This window comes from Pipistrellus hanaki (genome assembly GCF_964339955.1).
Source record: "Pipistrellus hanaki genome assembly, chromosome: 10".
NCBI lineage: Eukaryota > Metazoa > Chordata > Mammalia > Chiroptera > Vespertilionidae > Pipistrellus > Pipistrellus hanaki.
The window spans coordinates 69,029,892-69,051,063 of record NC_140512.1 but is presented as its reverse complement, the minus strand read 5'-3'; the positions used below and the strand labels follow the sequence as shown (position 1 = coordinate 69,051,063).

General features: G+C 61.2%; 1 protein-coding gene across 7 annotated transcripts in view; it reads left to right on the top strand.

Moving 5' to 3' along the window:
* Positions 1-21,172, top strand: part of KCNH2 (potassium voltage-gated channel subfamily H member 2) — a 33,206-nt gene that overhangs the window by 1,897 nt on the left and 10,137 nt on the right. For 3 of the 7 annotated variants that reach the window (XR_014796130.1, XM_084896806.1, XM_084896803.1), the window contains exons 2-5: positions 1,228-1,458; positions 15,556-15,720; positions 17,018-17,545; positions 18,892-19,103. Coding sequence is in view for 6 of the 7 variants with exons in the window: in XM_084896806.1 (XP_084752932.1) it covers positions 1,228-1,458; positions 15,556-15,720; positions 17,018-17,545; positions 18,892-19,103 (1,136 nt within the window). In the remaining variant the exon portion in view is untranslated. Of the gene's footprint in view, positions 1-1,227; positions 1,459-15,555; positions 15,721-17,017; positions 17,546-18,891; positions 19,104-20,453; positions 20,873-21,172 lie in introns of those variants that run through there. The other 4 variants (XM_084896807.1, XM_084896805.1, XM_084896804.1 and 1 more) reach the window with 4 other exon arrangements.

Genomic DNA, 21,172 nt, shown 5'->3' with positions numbered 1-21,172 from the left:
GCCTCAGGGAGGCCTTGCCCCTGGGACTGCCCGGGGCTGCGACCTGCAGGCCTTGCCCCCTGTGAAGGGAGGAGACCCCGCATTAAAGGCCAACGTGGCCGGAAACTTACGCATTTATAAGAAGCTCTTATCCCGGGAGCATCTTCCCTGGCACCAGCTCCGCTGCCTGCCCGCTGCTCACCTGCCAGCTCAGCCTCAGGGCAGGCATGGAGGGCGAGCCCAGGCTAGCTGAAAAGGTCCATTGGGGCAGCCCTCCTCCATGGGGCAAAACTGAGGCAGCCCTCACATTCCCGCATCTGCCTTCTCACAAGCGGGCCACTGTCTCAGCGCGCCCGGAGCCGGGTGTTTTCAGGGGTGGTGCTGCAGACCCCTTTCCTTGCTTCCTATGATCTTGGGCTTCTGCCCGTGGCCCTTAGCCTTTCCCTCACCCTCTGCCAGAACTGCTTCAGAAGCTGGCTCTGTCAGGTACAAGCTGCAAGCTGTGGGCACGGCTCTGAACTTCTTTTGAGCCCCGGTTTCTCCATCTATAATAGAGAATGCTGCCTTATGGGGTTGTCAGTGTTACACGAGATGCAGCCTAGCAGGTGCTCACGTGGGACTTTCCTCAGCCTCTGCCCACTCCCCAGCCCCTGACGGCCCTGCCAGGAAGCACTGATACTTGGGGGAGTGATTTCCTGGGGATCCCCGGGGTAAGGAGTGTCCAGGGAGCTCCCCTCAGTGGGATGGGTGTGTGTGTGTGTGTGTGTGTGTGTGTGTGTCTGGAAGAGAAGCCGAGGGAGTCGGTGCAAAGGGAAGGCTGGCCGCCATCTCTGACCCTTCCCAGCCTCCCTCTCCAGGCCCAGTGTTTATCCCTCCGCCGCGGCTGCTGACACACGTTGCTGACACCCGCCCAGTCTGGCCCCAGCCCCAGGCGCGGAGGGGCGGCAGGCCTCTGGCAGCCTGCCCGGGGGAAGCCACGGAGCCAGCCCGAGGGCCTGGCGGGGGGCCGGGGGGGCGCCGCCTGACGGGCTGGCGAGGCACCTGTGTTGGGGCGCAGCTGCGTTCGCCCCCTTTCTGGAGACCGGCTCCGCGATGCTCCCTGAGGCCGGGAGTCCTGGGGGGGAGGGGGGCGCAGGAGGCAGCGAGTGACAGGAGAATGCAGGTGAGGGCTGCAGCCCTCGAGGCAGGGGTCCCTGCTCGCTCATTGCCTGCTCATCCCCCCGCCCCCCCTGCCCCCCACACCCCCAGGCCGCAAGTTCATCATCGCCAACGCTCGGGTGGAGAACTGCGCGGTCATCTACTGCAACGACGGCTTCTGTGAGCTGTGCGGCTACTCGCGGGCCGAGGTGATGCAGCGGCCCTGCACCTGCGACTTCCTGCACGGGCCGCGCACCCAGCGCCGCGCCGCCGCGCAGATCGCGCAGGCCCTGCTGGGCGCCGAGGAGCGCAAAGTGGAGATCGCCTTCTACCGGAAGGACGGTAGGCGGGGCCTGGGGGCGGGGCCTGGGGCGGGGCCGCGGGGGGCGGGGCGGCCAGGGGATGGGGGAGGCTGGAAAATGGCCCGAGCCTGGGCCGGTTCCATAGTAGCGTGACCCCAGCTGGGGCCATCGCCAAGGGCCAGGTGGGAGATCAGGGCTGGGCACTGGGGCTGCAGGCGGTCTGAGTCTTCACCTCACTCTGGTGGGATGGTTTTTCGGGGCAGTCAAGGGGCTGCTGGACTATAGGTCTGGCGCCTCTGATTCCTTTCTCTCCCTGGGCAGATGTGGGCACGATGAGCTAGAGGTGGATGGGGCCGGGATGGCAGGGGCGTGCATGGACAGAATAGGCCAGGCTGGCGGCTGGGCGCTGACCTCTGCCACAGGCCTCTAGGTACCCTAGCAGCCAGCCCCTGCCGTGTGCCTGACTGGTGTGGGGAGAAGCCACTGAGGGCCAAGGTGGGGAGGGCTGAGGATGCTAGCTCAGTCTCTGCTGCCCCTCTCGTGGTCCCCCCCCTCCCCCCCGCTCCCCCTCTGCCCTTCACCTGCACCTGGCATGAGGTGTGTGCCTCTTCCCAGCCCCGGTTCCCTTTGTCTCACTCATCTGTCGAGGCCCCGCCTGCCATCCCTTCCTGCGCCAGGTGTCTCCTCTCAGCCGCCGCCTCCTAGCTCAGCTGCTCCGGGCTTCCGGAGATGGGATAAACAGAGCTCTGGGCTGGGCTGCTCCCGCACGTGTCCATCCTGGCTGGTGGGCTTTGCTCCGGAAGTTCAAGGCACAGGACTTTGGGCGGTCTGCAGGGGGCTAGGAGGAGGCTCCAGAAGGTGCCTCTGGACTGCCCATGGGTGCCCCAACCTTGCTGCTTAGTGCTTACCGGCAGCACTGGCTGAACTCAGGGTCTTGCAGAGAGAGCAGTGAACAACACGCAGGTTCCTGCCTTAGGAACTTACCTGCTGGAGCCAGCAGGCTCTGTCTCCCCCTGGGGCTGGGTGAAGTGAACCCGTAGCCCAGGCCCTGGCCTTGCCTCTTGGACCCTCCCCTATGTGCACAGGATTGGCCGGGGCTGCCTGTGAAGGCTCGTGCCTCCCCGATGGCCCTGCTTTGGTAGGGGTGCCCAGCCTGGGACATCACGATATTAGAGGGGACCCTGGAAGAGGATTAGCTGGCAGCACGTGGGGGTTCTGGCTCGGAGGCAGGGGCTGCAAGACTAGATGGAAACCCTGAATGCAGGGCCTCTGTCTGCTTTCCCACTGATGTCTCCCAGGACCCAGCTCAGAGCCGATTTGCTTTTGTATCTGCCTGGCCATCTAGTACTAGCTAACGTCGGCTGGTGGCTTCTCTGTGCTGGACACTGTGCTACTAAATGTTTCGCTTACATTATCTCACAGAATCTTCACAACAACCCTGGGAGGTAGATGTAACTTTTTCTCCATTTATGGACGAGGAAACAAGTTCGGGGAAATTAAGAAACTTTTCCGAAGTCACACAGCTAGTAACTGGCAGAGCGGGAAGTGGAGCTGTGTCTGTGTGGTCAGAGCCCTCCCCACTCTGCTTTGCTGTCATATGTTAAAAATGACACCAGCTAACTACAGGGGCATCTACAGATTCCAATTACACCCTGTACAGGGTTATCTGCAAACCACTGATGTAATGAACAGAATGTGAACACATTAAGTCTCAGGTTCAGGTCCAACACCAGAAATCATATAACATGGGCCAAGGCGGTTACTGTCTTGAACCCCTTTCTCCTGGGATAAGGTATCTGCTCGGCCCGTTGGCGTGGGGGGCCCGCGTGCTTTTGTCTGCGCTGTGGTGTGTGTGGGGCAGGCCTTCCTCTCCTCACGTTGGCTCCTCTGGGAGAGAGGGACCTTTCTGCAGGATCCTATGGAATCCCGGTGCCCCTGAGGATCACAATCCAGCTCACTCAAGTTACACGTGGAGAAACTGAGAAGCAGAGGTCCAGTTACCAGTGGATCTGTGGAGGGAGGGAGACTAGAACCCAGGCCCCTCGCCCGGGTCCAATCACTTTGTCCTCTTCAGATTCCTACTCCAAATGAGGCTGTGACCCAGGAAACCCGGCGCCAGTCATCTCTGCCTCCCCCTGCTCTGCCCTTACAGTTTCCATGGGCTCAGGTAGCTCCCGGTGGCCAGCAGTCTGGCCTGGGCCCTCAGGTCATGTGAGTCCCGGCTTGTCCTGGCCCCAGATTTCCTCCGCCTTCCCCCCTCTGCTGTGAGACGCCGGGCCCCTCGGGAGGTTCTGTGTGGCCTGACCTGTGCTGTGTGCTTATGTGCACTAGCTCACGCCTTCGCTCCTGGCAGAGCAGGGAGGCGGAGGTGTAGAAGGCCAGGGCCGCCTCTTGTCTCTGTCCAGGCCTGTCTCGGGGTCTTTGCCTGGGCCAGCCCCGGGGGAGTGGGTCCCGGGGCTTCAGCCCCGGGGCGGTGGGTGGCTGGGCAGGAGGCGGGGCCGTTTGCTGGCAGGCGCCAGTGCGGACAGCTGTGCTGTGTTGGTGCCTCCGGCCTAGCTCTGTGCAGTATCAGGGCCTGGAGCCAGACAGCTCTGTTACTTAGTTGCTGGGATTGTTGGGAGGTAGGGAGGCTGGACTGGGGGTGTGTGGGGTGGAGGGGGAGACACGAGGTGCCTGGGACCTGCTGGCCCCACGTCGATGCCCCTTCACGCCAGGCCCAGGATGAAGGTGGCCCTGGGAGCAGAGCCAAGCAGTGTGGGGCTGGCAGGCGGTGGCATGGCTGCAGCGCCCTGGGGCCTTGCCTGGGCACAGGTGCTGCTGGAGGACATCTGCATCCCCCATCACAGGCTGGCGGGGTGGCCGGGGACCCCTCTGAGCCAGGCTCCTCCTCGCTTGCTGCCCTCCTCCGCTGGGCCTGGTGGAGGTCCCCCCTGCTCTCTGTCCCTTTGTTCCCGCTGTCTCTCTTCGCCCCGCCTCCTGCAGCGCCCAGCTTGTCTGCCTGTGCCTTGCCGTGCTGTGGTCTCTGCTGCTTTCCTTCTCTCCTTCTCCCCAGGGCTCCCTCCCTGCTGGCACCCTTATCTCCTCCACCCTGCATCTGTCTCTTCTTCTCCCCACCAGCCCCCCTGAGCCTTTCTCCCTTGGGCTCTGTCTGGCTCCTCCATACCTCTGCCTGCACTGGCCTGGTCTCCGTGTCCCTGTGTCCCCAGGAGCCCATGCGTGGGTGGAGACAGGGGTGTCTCTAGAGAAGAATCTGTCTGCTTCTCTGCTCCAGCTGCAGGCTGGTTGCCATGGTAACAGGGTCAGAGGGCACCTACTGCAACAGCTGAGCTGTGGTTTGTCGAGGAGTGGGGACCAGTGGGCCAGCCTGTGCCCTGGTGCCCCCAGTGCCTGTGGGGAACCTGAGCCCCAGAGGTGGCCCCATACCAGCTGGTTTATGGTTCCCAGATTCAGACCCCAGCTGATGCAGGCACTGCTGGCACCAGCGACACTCCAATGGACCTCCCATGATCCTCCACACACCCAGGCCATTTCCCCACCTCCTCCCATGCCCCTCCTCCAGCACAGCTGACCTCTCTCCAAGCTCAGACCCCCACTCTCCTCCTCCCTCCCCAGGCCCATGGCCCTCAGGCCCCAGACCCTTAGCTGCAGTGTGCTGTGTGTGGAAGCCCTGTATTGGGATGCTGGTGAAGCAGCCCCAGAGCATATCGAGCTGGGCAGGCAGGGCAGGACCCAGGCTGGTGCCACCCCTGAGATGGGGGCAGCCTAGAGTGAACAGCGGAGGACAGGGTAGACACAGGGAGCACTGCTCTTGAGGGGCCCTTCACCTTGGCCTTCCAAGACAGGGCGGGGAGAGCACCTGCTGTGGCAGGAGGCCAGGAGTGGTGCCAGGCTCCCCACCAGCACCTTTCCTCCCGGGCGGGAGTCATTCCTGAGAGGGAGCAGCGCCCTGTTCACAGTTCCAGTTCCGGATGAGGCTTCCCGTCCCCGGGGCGAGAGGCAGGCCCGCCAGGCTGAGGGTGCGAGCGCTCCTGGCACACGGGGTCTGGAGAGTGTCAGGAGGGCGGCTCCTCCGTGTTGTGTCTGCTGTGGACCCCGGAGAGGAGCTATGTAAATATTTGCACAGAGCGGGCGGGATGGGAGCAGAGTTTAGCGATGGCCTTGAGCTCTGGGGAGGGTGGCTGCGGGCCGCAGGAGGGCCAGTGTGGGGTGAGACTGGGGAGAGCAGCATGTTTTCTGCCCACATGTGGCTTCCAGGGCAGCGTGACAGGTTCTAAGAAACCCCTTTCACACTTAAACACCCTCTGCCCCCCAACCCCCACCACACAGGGTGCCTCAAATACCTCCATTAGGGAACGTTTTGCTTGAGGGAGAATGAGTCTTTTTCTTTAAAAAGACATTCTCTCTCATCACCCCTCCCCCACATGCAGGGAGGAACATGGAGTTATCTAGCCCCTTAGTGTGTGGGAGCTTAGCAGAAACTTTGCTCCCTGCCACGGGAGGAGGGCCCTGGGGTCAAGGCCAGAGCAGGGGGAGTGGAGGGCACCTGGGACAGGTGGTGAGTACAGGAGCGGCCCCTCGGGTCCTTGGTTCCTGAAGGTCTCTGTGCTGTGCACTGTTGGCCGGAGCAAACCTCTCTTTGTCTAGGTGACATGAAGCACCTGAGGGCTGGGTGGTGTCTTCTCCTTGGCCCACATCTTCCTTATTCACAGTCTGGATGAGGTGGCCATGTCAGAACTCTCCCACCAGATTGCAAGCTCCCTGAGGAATCCATGTTGAATCTATGTGTCCAGTGCATAGCGTGAGCTCAGTATATGCTTGCTTGCTTGCTTGCTCACTGAATGAATTAATGAATGAATGAATGAAAGAATGAGTGAATATGCCGAAACCAGTTTGGCTCAGTGGTAGAGCATCGGTCTGCGGTTCGATTCCGGTCAAGGGCATGTACATTGGTTGTGCATGTACATTGGTTGTGGGCACATCCCCAATAGGGGGTGTGCAAAAGGCAGCTGGTCGATGTTTCTATCTCATCGATGTTTCTAGCTCTCTATCCCTCTCTCCTCCTCTCTGTAAAAAATCAATAAAATATATTAAAAAAAATGAGTGAATAAGATGGGCAGGATGTTGTTGCAGTGACTTGGGAGCAGTCGCTGGCCCAGTTAGAGCTGCTGTGTGACTTCGGGTAAATCATTTCTATCTCTGGGCCTCAGTCTCTCTCTGTGAAAAGCCTTACACTAATATCTGAGAGGGATGAGGATTGGAGGATGGGGAGGCTTCCGGGCTGAAAGAAGGTGGGCCCGGGAGTCCTCCAGCCTGCTGTGTGTGGGGGACATGGTGGCGTACTGAGAAGGTATCTGGGACTCCCAGCCTCCCCCCACCCAGAGGAGGCTTGAGGGGGGAGCCAAGCTGGGGAGGCGGTGGTGGCAGCTGTGACTGCACTTCCGGCTTCCAGGAGGGAGGCATGCTTTCTGGCAGGTGGTCCTCACAGCCCTCTGAGCGGCAGGCCTCCTCTCCATCGTTTCACAGGAGGGAAACTTGCTCAGAAAGGCTAGGGGACTTGGGCATGTTGACCCAGCTGGTGGGCACCTGAGAGGGCACGCAAACCCAGTTTTGCTCTTCCAGTTCTAGAGCCCTCCCACATGCAGCCGGAACACTGCCACACCAGCTGAGAGTCCTTTGGGGGCACGATGGGCTCAGGGCCCCAAGAAGTGTGGCTTTCAGCTCGGTTCCAGAGCCCAATTCCTCATTTGCTAAATGGCATCAAACACCTGCCCTCCAGGCACTGCTGTGAGAGGTGCCCCAAATCAGATGGTAGATGCCAACAAGGCAGAGCCCAGTGTCAAGGCTCATCCTGCCTTCCACACGGCAGGGGAGTTAGCCGAGCCAGGGTCTCAGCACCCCTGTGCCCCTCTGCCCTGTCCTGCAAGGGACCCTGCCCGCCCCAGATCCTGCCTCTCCCTCAAATCATGCAAACACGCTATGTGTGTTATTGTTTTTGCTTTCTCTTTCACTTGCTTTTTTTTTCTTTTTTCTTTTTTTCCTTTTGCTCTCATTCCCCAGTCCCATTACCCTCCCCTTAGGCAACCATCGAAATGTACTTCCTGTGAATATGCTGCTTGCATATGTTCTTGCAAAATGTGTATTTTGTCTGGATGCGTAATAGGTTTAATTTATGTAAATGGATGTGCTAGCTGTTGTATCCTGGCGCTCACTCTTCTTACGCAGGAGTGTGCCTGTTAGTCCACCCAGGCTGTTACTGACACCCAGTCTGGAGCTTCATATTCTGTGGGGGGAAACCCACCTAATTTTCTCCCGGGGAGGGCCCCCCACAGCATCTCCCTAAATAATGCTGCCGTGGCCATCCTCACCTGTGGCCCCTTTTGGACTCACGTGAGGGTGTCTTTGGGATACATCCCCAGAGGTGGAATAGCTGGGTCATGGGATCTGTGGGCACCTAATTCGACTAAGTATTGTCTGGCTGAGTACCAGCTTGGCTGCGGCCACCATCACCTGCCCACACATCCGCCTTATCTCCGCCACACCTGGCATTATCTACCTTCCCAAGTTTTGCCAGTCTAATCGGTGGAAGTGATAGCTTGCCGCTTGAATTTGCATTTCTTTGACTTCACCTGAGTTCGAGCATCCATCTCATAGGCTGGATAGCCTCTTGGTTTGCTTTCCTGTCACTCACCTGCTTGTATCCTTTGCTCACTCTTCCCCTGAAGCCGCTGTCTTTTGTTCCTGGCTTTTAGGAGTTGCCTGTGTATTCTAGAAATGCAAATGCACAGTTAAATTTTCAACATACATATTCCGGACATTATTTCCTGCTGAACCGAGACACCGCAAGCATTTTCTCCCATTCAGTTGTCTGTTGACGTTATCCAACAGAGATGCTGAATTTTGATACAAACACACTTCCTGTGTTTTAGCTTTGTTTGTGCCTTTGAAGTTTTGTTGAGGAAATTCTTCACCATCCTGAGGCTGCAAAGTCTACACCCCCTTCTTCTAATGACTTACTTGTTTCACCTCCCTCGGTTGGGTCTCTGATCCATCCTGAGCCTACCTCTGTCTGTGGTGTCTGAGGGATCAAGTTCGATTTTTTTCCATGTAGTGAGCCAATTTTCCCAACATGTCAAGTAAACAGCCTGTTCTTTTCCACTGGTTTGCGGGGCTCCCTGCATTGCCAGTTAATTACCCATATATCTTGGGCCTGTCTTTGAGCTCTCTATCCTGTTCCAAATATTTATTTGTCTGTTCTTGCATCAAAACCACATTAAAAAAAAACCAACAACATTTAGTATATCTTAGTATCTGGAAAAGCACATCTTTTCTCTCTATTCTTTTTTTTTTTTTTTTTTTTTAAATATATGTTTTTATTGATTTCAGAGAGGAAGGGAGAGGGAGCAAGAGAAAGAAACATCAATGATGAGAGAGAATCATTGATTGGCTGCCGCCTGCACGCCCTCTACTGGGGATAGAGCCCGCAATTCAGGCATGTGCCCTTGACCGGAATCAAACCCAGGACCCTTCAGTTCCAAGGCTGATGCTCTATCCACTGAGCCAAACTGGGCTAGGGCTTTTCTCTCTACTCTTCATTCTAATGGTTGACATAGAGATTTGTGGGCTTCTCTTTTTCTTTATAAACTTTTTAAAAAAACCTTTATTGAGTCCTTTGCAAAGAAAACCCCCACTATAATTTTGACTGGAATTAGATTGGTTTTATAGATGAATTTGGGGAGAAAGGACAACTTTATAGTAATTTTCCTATCCAAGGGCCTGTATTATCCTTCCACTTATCAGATTATTTCTGTATCCTTTATTAGTTTAAAGTTTTGTCCCCCCTTTGTAAATGCCAGTGCATTCCTGGTCAATTTCTAGATATTTTATCCTTCTGTTGCTGTTATGGAAGGGACCTTATTTTGGGCTACCTATTTGAATAGCTCTATGCTGGCGGAGAGAAAGGCTGCCTGTTTTTGTGGGCTGACCTTGTACCAGGCAGCTGCATTGAACGCCATCCTTTGTTCTACTAGTTTAGCTTGATTTGGTTGGTTTTTAGGGAGATGACCCTGTCATCTGCACATAATGCCGGTTTTCTGTTTACGTTTGGGTCATTGTCATATGTTCTGATGCTAGAATGTTCCACTGGACCTTTCAGGAAGCTTCCAGGTGTGCCTGTCGGTGGTGCCACACCTCAGAGTCCTGTGAGGTGGGCGAGTGCTGGAGGGATTACAAGTCTCGGTTGAGTGATGAGAAGCTGTAGCTGGTGGAGAGCTGGTTGGGGAGAGGTGTTCTCAAGGCCCCCCAGGCTTTCTGGGGTGTGCTGGGGCTTAGATGAGGCACAGTTCTGGAAGCTTGCCGAGCCCTGGGGGAAGGCAGGACCCCCAGGTTGTCTCCTGGTGGACACGTCTGTGTGGGGACATGGCGAGGCAGGCTGGTAGGGTCTGAGGTTCAGAAACCCCACCTTGGAGGCTCCTGCCCCGCTGCTCCTGGGGTTCCTGGGCGGGCAGCCTCCATGCGCCACGCTAACTGCTGACCCGATTCCTAACCCATCAGCAGATACTGCCGAGTCCCTCGGTGGTCCTGGCCTGCTATCCGCTGGTGTGAAGTGGACAGATTATGCTGTGAAGGGACAGTTGGTGCCCTGGGATCTGAAAGAGCTTTGCGGGTGGGAGATGGCCCTGTTCACACACACCTGCTATTAGCGCAGGCCCTGGCCTCACGTCCTCAAACACCTCCTCCCCGGACCAGCCTCTCCTCAGGGCTCTGACTCTGGGAGAGGCAGGAACCTCCTCCAGAAGCCAGCACGCAGTTATCCCCCAAATTAGAGATATAGTTTTAGAAGGGTTCTCAGTGAGAAACGTCCCTGGGCTGGAGGGAGCAGTGAAGGCGATCTCTGTGGCAGCACCCTGCAGGGCCTGGAGGATGGCTGAGTCGGAGGGGAGAGGGGTTGGGCTGTGGGGAGTGGGAGGCCCGGTGAGCCGGGGCGCCCTGTAGGCCAGCCCCCTCGTGTCCCAGGTGTCTGTGTGTGCGGGGATTGCTGGGATGCAGAATGGCAGACCCTGAAGGGTTCTCAGTGGGGACGTACTCCAGGAAGCCGGAGGAGGGAGGGGGAGTGCAGGCCTAGGGGAGGAAGGGGATGGATCCACGGCAGCAGCTTTCTCCGCCTGAGCACAGCCTCGCTCTATCTCCCGAGGCACCTTGGGAACAGGGTGGTGACTCCACTTGAGAGACCAGGAGGCCGTGTCCCCGAGAGGCTGAGGGGCAGGCAGCAGACTGGCGCAGGGCCGGGCGGGGCCAGAGCTTTTCTAGAAGCTCTTCTCCTGTGGTTGGGGAGGGGGAGATGATGCAGGCAGGCCACAGGCAGGGGGCCTGGGGGGTCTAGGTGACTGGCTCCCGAGACCCTCTGCATGGCCTCTAACTCCCTGGGAAGCTGTCAGACAGGGAGGGTGGTGGAGGTCTGTCTGGGATGCCTCTTTTGTGTGAGCCGGGGTCTGGCTCCTGGCTCCCAGCTCCTGCCCTGCAGTGAGTCTTCTCCGTCGCGTCTGCCTCGCAGCCCCCGGAGCAGCAGAGAAGATGGTCTCTCTCTCCCTCCCCCATCTCACACACACTCATTCACTGACTGGCCCCTCAGGCTCCCCTACTCTGCCCCCCGGGCCTGCAATGTCCCTCCCTGGCTCCCCTAGGCCCAAGGCTGCCATGAGAGCCATGTTAGTGACACGATGGCCCCCGTCCAGGAGTCGCTCCTTCTGCATCTTCCTGTCGCCGCCACCAGGCTAAATATAACCTGACACTGCACAGCCCTGCGCGGAGACAGCGTCTCTGCCTGGGGGCGGACAGGGCTCCGGGGCCCCAGCCTCCTGCCCTCAGCGTGACTTTGGGCTCAGCTCCTCTTGCTGGGAGCAGGACGGGGAGGGAACCAGGGCCAGGATGGCTGCCTCCCTGAGGTCACCTTCCTTGCAGGGTCCTGTTTCGTTGCAGCTCTGGATGCTCCCGCAAGCCATCTGTCATCTCATCCGGCGGCCAGGGCAGGAACCACGCATCCTCGTGGTGCCCCAGGGAGTCCGACGCTCAGAGAGGCGAGCGGCCTGCCCACAGTCACACAGCTCTGGCTCAGGTCTCCTGGTGGCTGGGCAGGTCACCTCTGCTCCCGGCCCGGCCCTCTGCCTCGGTTATCCTCTCTTCCTCATCTTGCCCGGGCTCCGGATTGGGGTCCTGTTGACTCCCTGGCGCAGTGAGGGCAGGTGCCAGGCCTGTGTGGTTTGTGCTGCCCAAATGCTTGGCATTGGTGCCCTCAGTGACTGCTCGCGGGGGATGAAGGAGCATCATGACCTGTTTACAGGCAGAGGTCTGACCTGGGGGGTTGCAGAAGGACCCTCGAATTCTTGCTGGCTCCTCCACCACTGGCCACACCGCCCTGATGGATAAGGCCTGGGGGTGGTAACGCTGAGGCCGGGGGTGCCCAGAGGTGGGAAATCCAGTTTGGGACCGCGAGTGGGTCCCCCCTCCCCCCATGGGTTGGGACACTGGGCAAGATGGTGCCCAGGGTTGGCAGCAGATGAGTGTAGGCCGGCATTGTGTTCTGGTGAACAACGGCCCCTTCCCTGGGGTCAGGAAGAGCTGCACCTGCTGCACCTGGAAGGTGTCCAGGCCTGGTTCTCCCCCGGGCCCCTCCCACTGTCCCCTCCTCCCCTCCTCCTCAGTGACCTTTGGTGAGCTGCATGGCTGTGCCTGCTTTCCTGTCTCCATCCCCAAAGGACCCAGCGTGCCCTGGACTCCAGGAGGGGGCAAGGGCTGGGCACTCAGCCCCCCCCCCCCCCCCCCCAGCCAGGTGTCCTCAGCTTGGGCTGGGGGTTGGGGGTGTGAGTAAGGGCTCTTGGCAGCAGCTACTAGAGCCAGATGGCTTGGGGCCTCTCCACTGGGGAGACCCATCCACCTGGCTCTCCCTCTCCTCCTTCCAGGATCAGGACTTCCCATGAGCCCTGCTTCTGCTTCACACATGTCATCCCTCCCTCCAGCCTCCTGGGGTGGGCGTGACGCTGGGGCGGGGAGGTGAGGTGACTTGCCCAAGGTCATTCTGACACAACGAGCAAAGGCGCTTTGATTCCACAGCCTGAGTCGGGGAACCCCATATCCTATCTGTGGGCAGAGCGGGTGGGGGGGGGGCGGGGGCGGGGGCGGGAGGTGGGAATCCCTCCACCCCTCTCCTCCCAGCACCCTCTGGCTCTGGCTGCGGCGGGAGTGTGGGCCGCGCCTGCCACGGTGTGGCTCTCTGCGGAACTGCAACCTCACACAGCTGGGCTGGCAGTCAGCCTCTGCTGGGGGCAGGGCAAGGTGTGAGGGAGAAGAGGAGAGATTGAGGGCCAAGAGCAGGACTGTGGGGGCAAGGTACTGTGTGTGCTAGTGTCAGCCTGGGTCTCAGAAGCAGCATAGCCACCGGCTGCCGACATTTCTGCCGTGTGAGGGTCAGAGACCAGGCCTGACCCTGCTCCTGCTATCCCTGCGCCCCACCCTGACCTGGGTCTGAACCTCAGCTGCCCTCAGGGAGCCCCACCTCCCATACTCACAGCCAGTATGGGGTCCACTGGAAGGCCTGGCGGGAGGGCTGGGGGAGAGTGATGTTTACAGGCAGAGGTCTGACCTCACTGAAGACCCCACTAACCAACCAGCCAACCAAGCGAGCGGGGGTGGGGGTGGGGGCGGGCAGGCAGCGCCTCAGAGCTGCCCGCTTTCCTTTCTGCCCTGTCTCCTTGAGAACAACAGCTGGAGCCTCCTCTCTCCTGCCACGTCCCGCAGCCACCAGGCAGGGCTCCAGGGCACATTTTTGGAAGAAGCTGGGCTTTGACAGGGCTATTTGAAAGGAAAAATTCCTTGAATGTCACCAAGGGAGAGAGGCTGAGGGGACTCAGCGGATGAGTGTGTGTCTGGGGGCAGGGGTGAGCCTGAGCTGCAAAGAGGCTTCTATTTGAGTTTCTGCAGCCAGGCATGGGGTGGGCTGGCAGAAGCGGTTCTGACTCCCTCGCTGAGGAGTCTGAATGGAGTGGGCAGGGTGCGGAGGCCTCAAGGTCAGAAAACCAGGCTGTCCTGAGAGGTTGGGCTCTTCCGGGTTCCAGACTCTGGACTTCTGGGACAAGTTTCTCGTGAGGAATGAGGACCAGGAGCTTGGATGCTGGGGTCCTGGGGCTGGCTGGCTGGGATCTCCAGGGCTAAGGTTTCCTGGTCTCTGGCCTCTCTAGTCCAGATCAGGGCCAGTCCCTGCTCAGGCCGCTGTTGGCCATCACCATATTAGGACATGAACTCTAGGCGGGCTGTCTGGGTGCCAAACAGTCTCCAGCTGGGTCCTGCCCCCTGCAGCTCCCAACACCACGGCTGTGCTTCAGTTGGGCCATTTCAGAGGTCAGGGGACAGTAGAGGCTGCTGATGAGAGATCCAGACAGAGCCCCCAGCTTAGGTTCTGAGGGCTGAGCCAGAAGGGCCTGGGATGAGGTGAGTGGAAGGACCTCAGAGAATCCCTGTCAGTCCCTCACCTGGTCCAGGCGCACCCCCCCCCACCCCCATCCTGTTTCAGTTGGTTGCAGAGGATCTCCTTCCACAAGGTGAATCCCACGGCTGTTAGAACTGCTGCTCTGCAGAAACCAGGCCCTTCACGCCTGGTCTGCTCAGGCCATTGCTGCCGCACTCCCCACCAGCGCCTATCCAGAGAGCCTCCAGATTGCTGGCCCTCCCTTGACTCAGCCCACCACCAATACTTCCTCTCCACCGTTCCCACCAGCATCGCCCCATCTCTGGCCCACTGGCCAAGGCCTGCTCCCTGCTGTGTTGTTCTAGGAGTTAGGCCAGCAGAGGGGACACACACACTGTGAGTTAGGTCCCTGCTCTTCAGAGAAGACAGTTGAGCAGGTGGACAAGAAAAGAAGTCTCTGTCCCCAGAAGAAAGCGTGATGAGGGACAAGCCTGGAGCCCGCAGGGAACATGGAGAAAGAAGAATAGGATGTTAATATGAGCATCAGGGTCTTCTTCAGAAGTCGGCAGAGGAGGGGGAGAGGCTGTGCGCTGGACAGAGAGCGGACATCTGCCTGGAGGACTGGTCTCCCCTGGGAGCCAGGCAGAGAGAGAGACTGGGAGAGAAGAGAAAGACAGGAGCCCAGCCAGCGTGGCTCAGTGGTTGAGCGTTAACCTATGAACCAGGAGGTCATGGTTCGATTCCCAGGCAGGGCACATGCCTTGGTTATGGCTCGATCCCCGGGGCAGCCAATCAATGATTCTCTCTGTCATTGATGTTTCTTGCTCTCTCACTCTCTCTGAAATCAATAAAAATATATTTTTAGAAAAAGAAAGAAAAGAAAGACAAGGAGAGACAGTGATGCAAGATTTAGGAGCAGTGCTTCACGGCTCTTTGGTGAAGGATCACTTTTCTTTCTAATACATCACAGACCTTTGTGAAGTACAAATTCACATGCTTGGACATCGTGGCAATATCGAATTGCTTGAAGGTTTTGAAACTCTTGCTTTCAACTTCTGAGTGCATCTTGCTGTGGACTAACGCAGAGAGATCAAGATGGGGACAGAGAGCGATCACTAGCCCGTGTGCAGTGTTGAGTGTACACCGGGCATTGCTCTAGGCCCTCAGCATGCGGTGACTTCATCTTTGTAACTTGGGACTAAGGGACTAGGGTTCCCACTTTATAGATGTGGAAAACGAGGCACAGGAAGGTTAACTAAGTTGCGCATGATGCATAAATGACTAAGTGGCAGAGGTGGGATTTGAACCCAGAGACCCTGGGCTTAATCCCCACACTGCACTACCCTGTGTGAGGGTCACAAGGATACATTGAGAGGCGAGGGAGAATGAGAGGGCCAGGTGGAGGCAGAAAGGAGTTCAAGCCAGGGTGAGGGAGAACGCACATGGGGAGAGAGAGGGAATGCCTGGCCAGCAGCAAGCCAGAGCAGGTAGACTGAGGCCACAAGCTCGGTCTGGCAGGCACAAAGCCGCAGGGGTGGGTGGGTGGGTCAGGACACTTGGCCAGGAAGGGGCAGAACTGTGTGAGCCCCGGGGGAGGCAGACGTGGACGGGCGCCTTCGGGTTTCTGCTCTGCCCCGTGGGGGCCTTGGTGCCACAGTGGCCATGTTCCCCCCTCCACAGGGAGCTGCTTCCTGTGCCTGGTGGACGTGGTACCCGTGAAGAACGAGGATGGGGCTGTCATCATGTTTATCCTCAACTTCGAGGTGGTGATGGAGAAGGACATGGTGGGGTCCCCGGCCCATGACACCAATCACCGTGGGCCTCCCACCAGCTGGCTGGCCCCAGGTACGTGCAGCCACACTGGACTGGGCAGGAGTAACGAGCTCTCCCTCTTCTGGGGCCACGAGGCTACCCAGGGCCAATGGCCTGCAGGGAGGAATGTGTGTGGGGTCCCTCAAAGGTTCCTGAGGACACGGCCTAGACCCTCTGGTTCAAAATGAACAGACAGAGACAGAGCGGCAGAGCCGCAGGTCCTTGGGCAAGACTGCACCCGGTGTCCTAGCTTCACCTGCGCGGCTTCCCGCCACAGCGTCCTCTGGGTGTGGTGCGCTCTGCAGCCCAGGCTTAGGGCATTCACCCCTCGGAGCTGCTCCCTTTGCTCTCAGAAGGCCCGTCTCTCAGGGACTCAGACGTCCTCCTGGGGAACCTCTGCCCCGGTCCTTGTCCCTGGGGTGGCCTGGGCTGGTTGAGGAGAGAATGGGAGGGGAATGGTCACTGTGGCTGGGGACACGGAACCCTCACCTCGTGCCCGGTGACTCGGGCTGACTCCTTTCCTCCCGGACGTGGCCTCTGGGTTTAAGCCTAATTTGCCCTTTAGAGCCGTGGCAAAGAGTCCACCTCGCAGTCTCTCAAGCCCTAAACTGGCAGTGTTACCGCTGGGGCCCGCTGCACGTTGGCAGGGTCTGGCAAGAAGGTCTGTCCCGTTTGGAGGTAGCCCACCAGGTGCTGTGTGGCCCCCAGCAAGTCACAGTGCACGGTGCCCGCTCCCGGCGTCGGTAGGGGAAATGTTGCCCGCAGTGCAGTGGCGTTGCCCACGGTTTGCGTAGAGCCCACTGGGGTATTTGGCTCAAGAAATAGTTTATTTTCAGAGCCTTGGGTAAGATTGGGTTCTAGAATTAAACAAAAAATTATTGATTTTTTTAGAGAGGAAGGGTGAGAGATAGTTAGAAACATCGACCAGCTGCCTCCTGCACCTCCCCTACTGGGGATGTGCCCATCCAGCTGCCTCCTGAACGTCCCCCACTGGGGATGTGCCCGCAGCCAAGGTACGTGCCCTTGACCGGAATAGAACCTGGGACCTTTCAGTCCGCAGGCTGACGCTCTATCCCCTGAGCCAAACCGGTTTCAGCGGGTCCTAGACTTTTCTGAGATGGGCGGAAGTCTGGTGGAGAGGTGCCCACTGTCAGACTCCCACTCCCCACCTTCCCGTCTGTTTGCAGGGGCTCCGGCTCCGGGGCCTCCCTGTCTGTTTACAGGGGCTCCGGCTCCGGGGCCTCCCTGTCTGTTTGCAGGGGCTCCGGCTTCGGGGCCTGCCTCTCCCGCTGCCCCTGTTCCCGGCCACACAGCTCCCTTCTCCCCGCAGGTCGCGCCAAGACCTTCCGCCTGAAGCTGCCGGCCATGCTGGCACTGACCGCCCGGGAGCCCGCGGGGCGGGGCCGCGCCCGGGCCGCGGGGGCCGGGGCGGTGGTGGTGGACGTGGACCTGGACCTGGCGCCCGGCGGCGAGGCGCTGGCCCCCGACGCGGCCCTGGACAACCACGTGGCGGGGCTGCGGCCCGCGGAGGAGCAGCGCGCGCTCGTGGCCTCCGGCTCCCCGCCCCCCTGCGAGCCTGGCCCGCACCCACCACCGGGCCTGGGCGCCGAGGCCTCGGGCTCCACCTGCAGCCTGGCCCGGACCCGCTCCCGGGAGAGCTGCGCCAGCGTGCGCCGCGCCTCCTCCGCCGACGACATCGAGGCCATGCGCGCGGGGGTGCTGCCCCCGCCCCCGCGCCACGCCAGCACCGGTGAGGGCACCTCCCCGCCTGGCACCGGTGAGGGCACCTCCCCATCTGCCACCGGTGAGGGCACCTCCCCATCTGCCACTGGTGAGGGCACCTCCCCATCTGCCACCGGTGAGGGCACCTCCCCGCCCGCCACCAGTGGGGGCACCTCCCCTCCCTCCCACCGCCGCCGGCCTGCCCAGTTCCAGGACCGCAGCTCTGTCTCCACCCGTCCAGGGTGCTGGGAAGGGAAACCCCATAGGCACTGGTGGACTCCCACCCAGTGCCCACCCAGCGTGGTCCATTCAGGCGCACTCAGAGCCTGCTCGGCATGAAGCTGGCTCCCACTCGCTCGGTTCTGGAGTGGGGATGGCCTGGGGGTCTGAAGGACGGGGCAGCCTTGGGGTCCCTGCCCCTACCTGGCCCTCTGGCGGGTCACAGTGCCCAGAACAGAGCCCAGGGAGGCTCGTCCTACCCCGCTGTCTCCTAGCTGCTCACCGGCGCTTCCCTCACGTGGGGAGGAGCCTGGCCTGTTTCTCAGCGACTCTGCCCAGCCCTGGGGCTGGCTTCCATGACACACTGACCCCCATGGCCTGGCCTCTGCAGGCCTGGCCTCCACCCCCGTGTCATGCCGGCCCCTGCCTGCCACCCACACCCACTCTCCCCCCACCCCAGGGCCATGCACCCCCTGCCTGCCACCCACACCCACTCTCCCCCCACCTCAGGGCCAGGCACCCTCTGCCTGCCACCCACACCCACTCTCCCCCCACCTCAGGGCCAGGCACCCTCTGCCTGCCACCCATACCTCACTCTCCCCCCACCCCAGGCCCATGTACCCCTGCCTGCCAGCCTGACTCCACTCTCCCCCACCCAGGAGCCATGCACCCCCTGCCTGCCACCCCCACCCCACTCTCCCCCCACCCCAGGGCCATGCACCCCCTGCCTGCCACCCCCACCCCAATCTCCCCCCACCCAGGAGCCATGCACCCCCTGCCTGCCACCCACATTCCACTCTCCCCCCACCCAGGTGCCATGCACCCCCTGCCTGCCACCCACACTCACTCTCCCCCCACCCAGGAGCCATGCACCCCCTGCCTGTCACCCACACCCACTCTCCCCCCACCCCAGGCCAATGCACCCCTGCCTGCCACCCACACCCACTCTCCCCCCACCCCAGGCCCATGCACCCCTGCCTGCCACCCACACCCACTCTCCCCCCACCCCAGGAGCCATGCACCCCCTGCCTGCCACCCACACCCATTCTCCCCCCACCCCAGGGCCAGGCATCCCCTGCCTGCCACCCACACTCCACTCTCCCCCCACCCAGGAGCCATGCACGCCCTGCCTGCCACCTACACCCATTCTCCCCCCACCCCAGGGCCAGGCACCCTCTGCCTGCCACCCACACCTCACTCTCCCCCCACCCCAGGCCCATGCACCCCTGCCTGCCAGCCTGACTCCACTCTCCCCCCACCCAGGGGCCATGCACCCCCTGCGCAGTGGCCTGCTTAATTCCACATCAGATTCGGACCTCGTGCGCTACCGCACCATTAGCAAGATCCCCCAAATCACCCTCAACTTTGTGGACCTCAAGGGCGACCCCTTCCTGGCGTCGCCCTCCAGCGACCGGGAGATCATAGCGCCCAAGATAAAGGAGCGGACCCACAATGTCACCGAGAAGGTCACCCAGGTAGGCGCCCAGTCCCTGGCTCTCCCCTCAGCTCGGAGGAGCTCAGAAGGGTTGGGTGTGGGCTGTGGTCAAAGGTGCGGGGGGAGGGGGGGGCGCCACAGTGAGGCCTCCTGAGGGTGGGCAGACCTGCTGGCTAGGGGTGGGAGTGGGGTTCCAGAGCTGGGGGAGAGGGCAGTCTGGGAGGTCCCGGAGAAAAGGAGGCTGGAGGGCAGGTGGCCGGGGGACAGGCTGGGTACAGAGAACAGGTGACAGGCCCAGGGAGACAGTGCAGGTGATGCTGGGTCCCTGAGAGGGTCAGGGTGGTGGGAAAAGGCAGCCACAGGGGCATGGCAGGGTCTGCTCTTAGGGTGTCATGAGGGGAGTACTGAGGGGCAACCAGCAGGAGGCTTTGATTAGAAGGGGCCACAGAGGCCCAAGTTGGGGGTCCTGATTCTTCTAGGCCAAGGCGATGAGCCAGGGAGAGAGAGGGTGGGGGCTGGTGCTAGGGGCCAGGGTGGCCTGGAGGTGCCCCTCCCACCCCCCTGCTCCCCAGCAAGGCCGGGAGGGGAGGGTATGGTGGTGGGGGCACAGCTGTGGAGTGACCAAGCCCCTGGCTCTGGGGGCCGTCCCAGCACTGCCTGGTGTCAGGGCCAGCCTTGTCTCCCGCCCCCTCCCGGCAGCCAGATCGCCTGCGTCACCCTCACTGCCCAATCCATTCCAGATCCTTCCTCAAGTCCTGGCAGAGGGTGAGAAGCCTGGGGCAGGGGCTCCTGGCCCTGGCCCGCCGTGCCTCAACCCCACGGCCGTCTCCCGCCCCTTCCACAGCGACTCCCCTAGTTGGCCCCGGGAGAGAGCCGCCGGCATGGCCTCCCCAGCCCTCCTCCTGGCCCTGCTCCCGCTGCCTCCGGCTCCTGGGTCCCTGCCAGGTCTCCAGCCCCTTGGCCTTGAGTCCAGAATGTTCCCCCGCACCCCAGGCCCCTTATCTGGCTGCCTTTCCCTCCCGCACTGGCCCCTGGCTCTGCTGTTCCCACCTGGAGCCCTGCTCCTGGCCCACAGCGTGCGCTTCTGTGTGCTTGTGGTCTGTGCGTGTGCGTGTGCCTGTGTGTCCGCTGTTCCCGGCTCTGCCCGTCTCTCCGTCTCTGGCCGTCTGGCCGTCTGTTTGGCTGGCTGGCTGGGTACGGGACTGGCGGGCGGGCGGGGGTGTCGGGGAGACCATTAATCTGTGGTGACAGGCCGGGCTGCTGGGGGAGGGGAGGGGTGCGGGCTGCAGGAGCGGCTGCTGCAGGAGCCCGGAGCGGCTGCGGGGGAGGGGGCCGCTGGCCGGGCTGGCGGGTGGGGGTGGGGACGGGAGGAGGAGGGGCGGGCCAGGAGCCGAGGTTCTGACCGGGGAGCCGCGGCCGGGCTGGCGGCAGGCAGAGCGCAGCACCCTGGCAGCCGGGCCTGTACCAGGGGCCATGGGCAGCCGGAGCCAGGCGGGCGGCCGTCCACGCTCCCTGCCAGGGTGACCCCGGCCCTGGGGCCCAGCCCCAGCGATCCTGGCTTCCTTCCAGAGGCTGCCCTGGGAGCCAGGCCGCCAGTCTCTGGGGCGCAGCCTGGGCTGGGACTGCTGCTGGGGCGCAGGTGAGGCGCTGGCCGGGCTCTCGGGCCCCCGGGCAGGCAGGCTGGGGGGAGCCACGTCCTCCATGGCGGCCTCCGCCGGGAAGGCGAGCAGGACTGGGGCTCTGCAGCCCCGGGCCCGGAAAGGCCGGGTCAGGCGGGCCGTGCGCATCTCCAGCCTGGTGGCCCAGGAGGTAGGTGACCCCCAGCCCCTCCCTCTCCCTTCCAGGCCGGGCACTGACTCAGGACGCAGCCCCGAGGACTCTGGCTCCAGGCCAGGGAGAAGCAGGACAGTGTGGGGAGCCAGAGGGTCCGCAGCCCTGTTCATCCCACTCCTGGCTCCAGGTCACTCCTCCCAGGCCTGCGGGGCCTGGCAGATAGGATTTGTTTTTGCAGGACTCTCCTCGCTGAGGGCTCCCATGGCCCACACTCTTCCAGCTCAAAATGCTCTGGGAGGGGAGGATGGGGGGAGTGAAATGGGTGCCGGAGAGGAT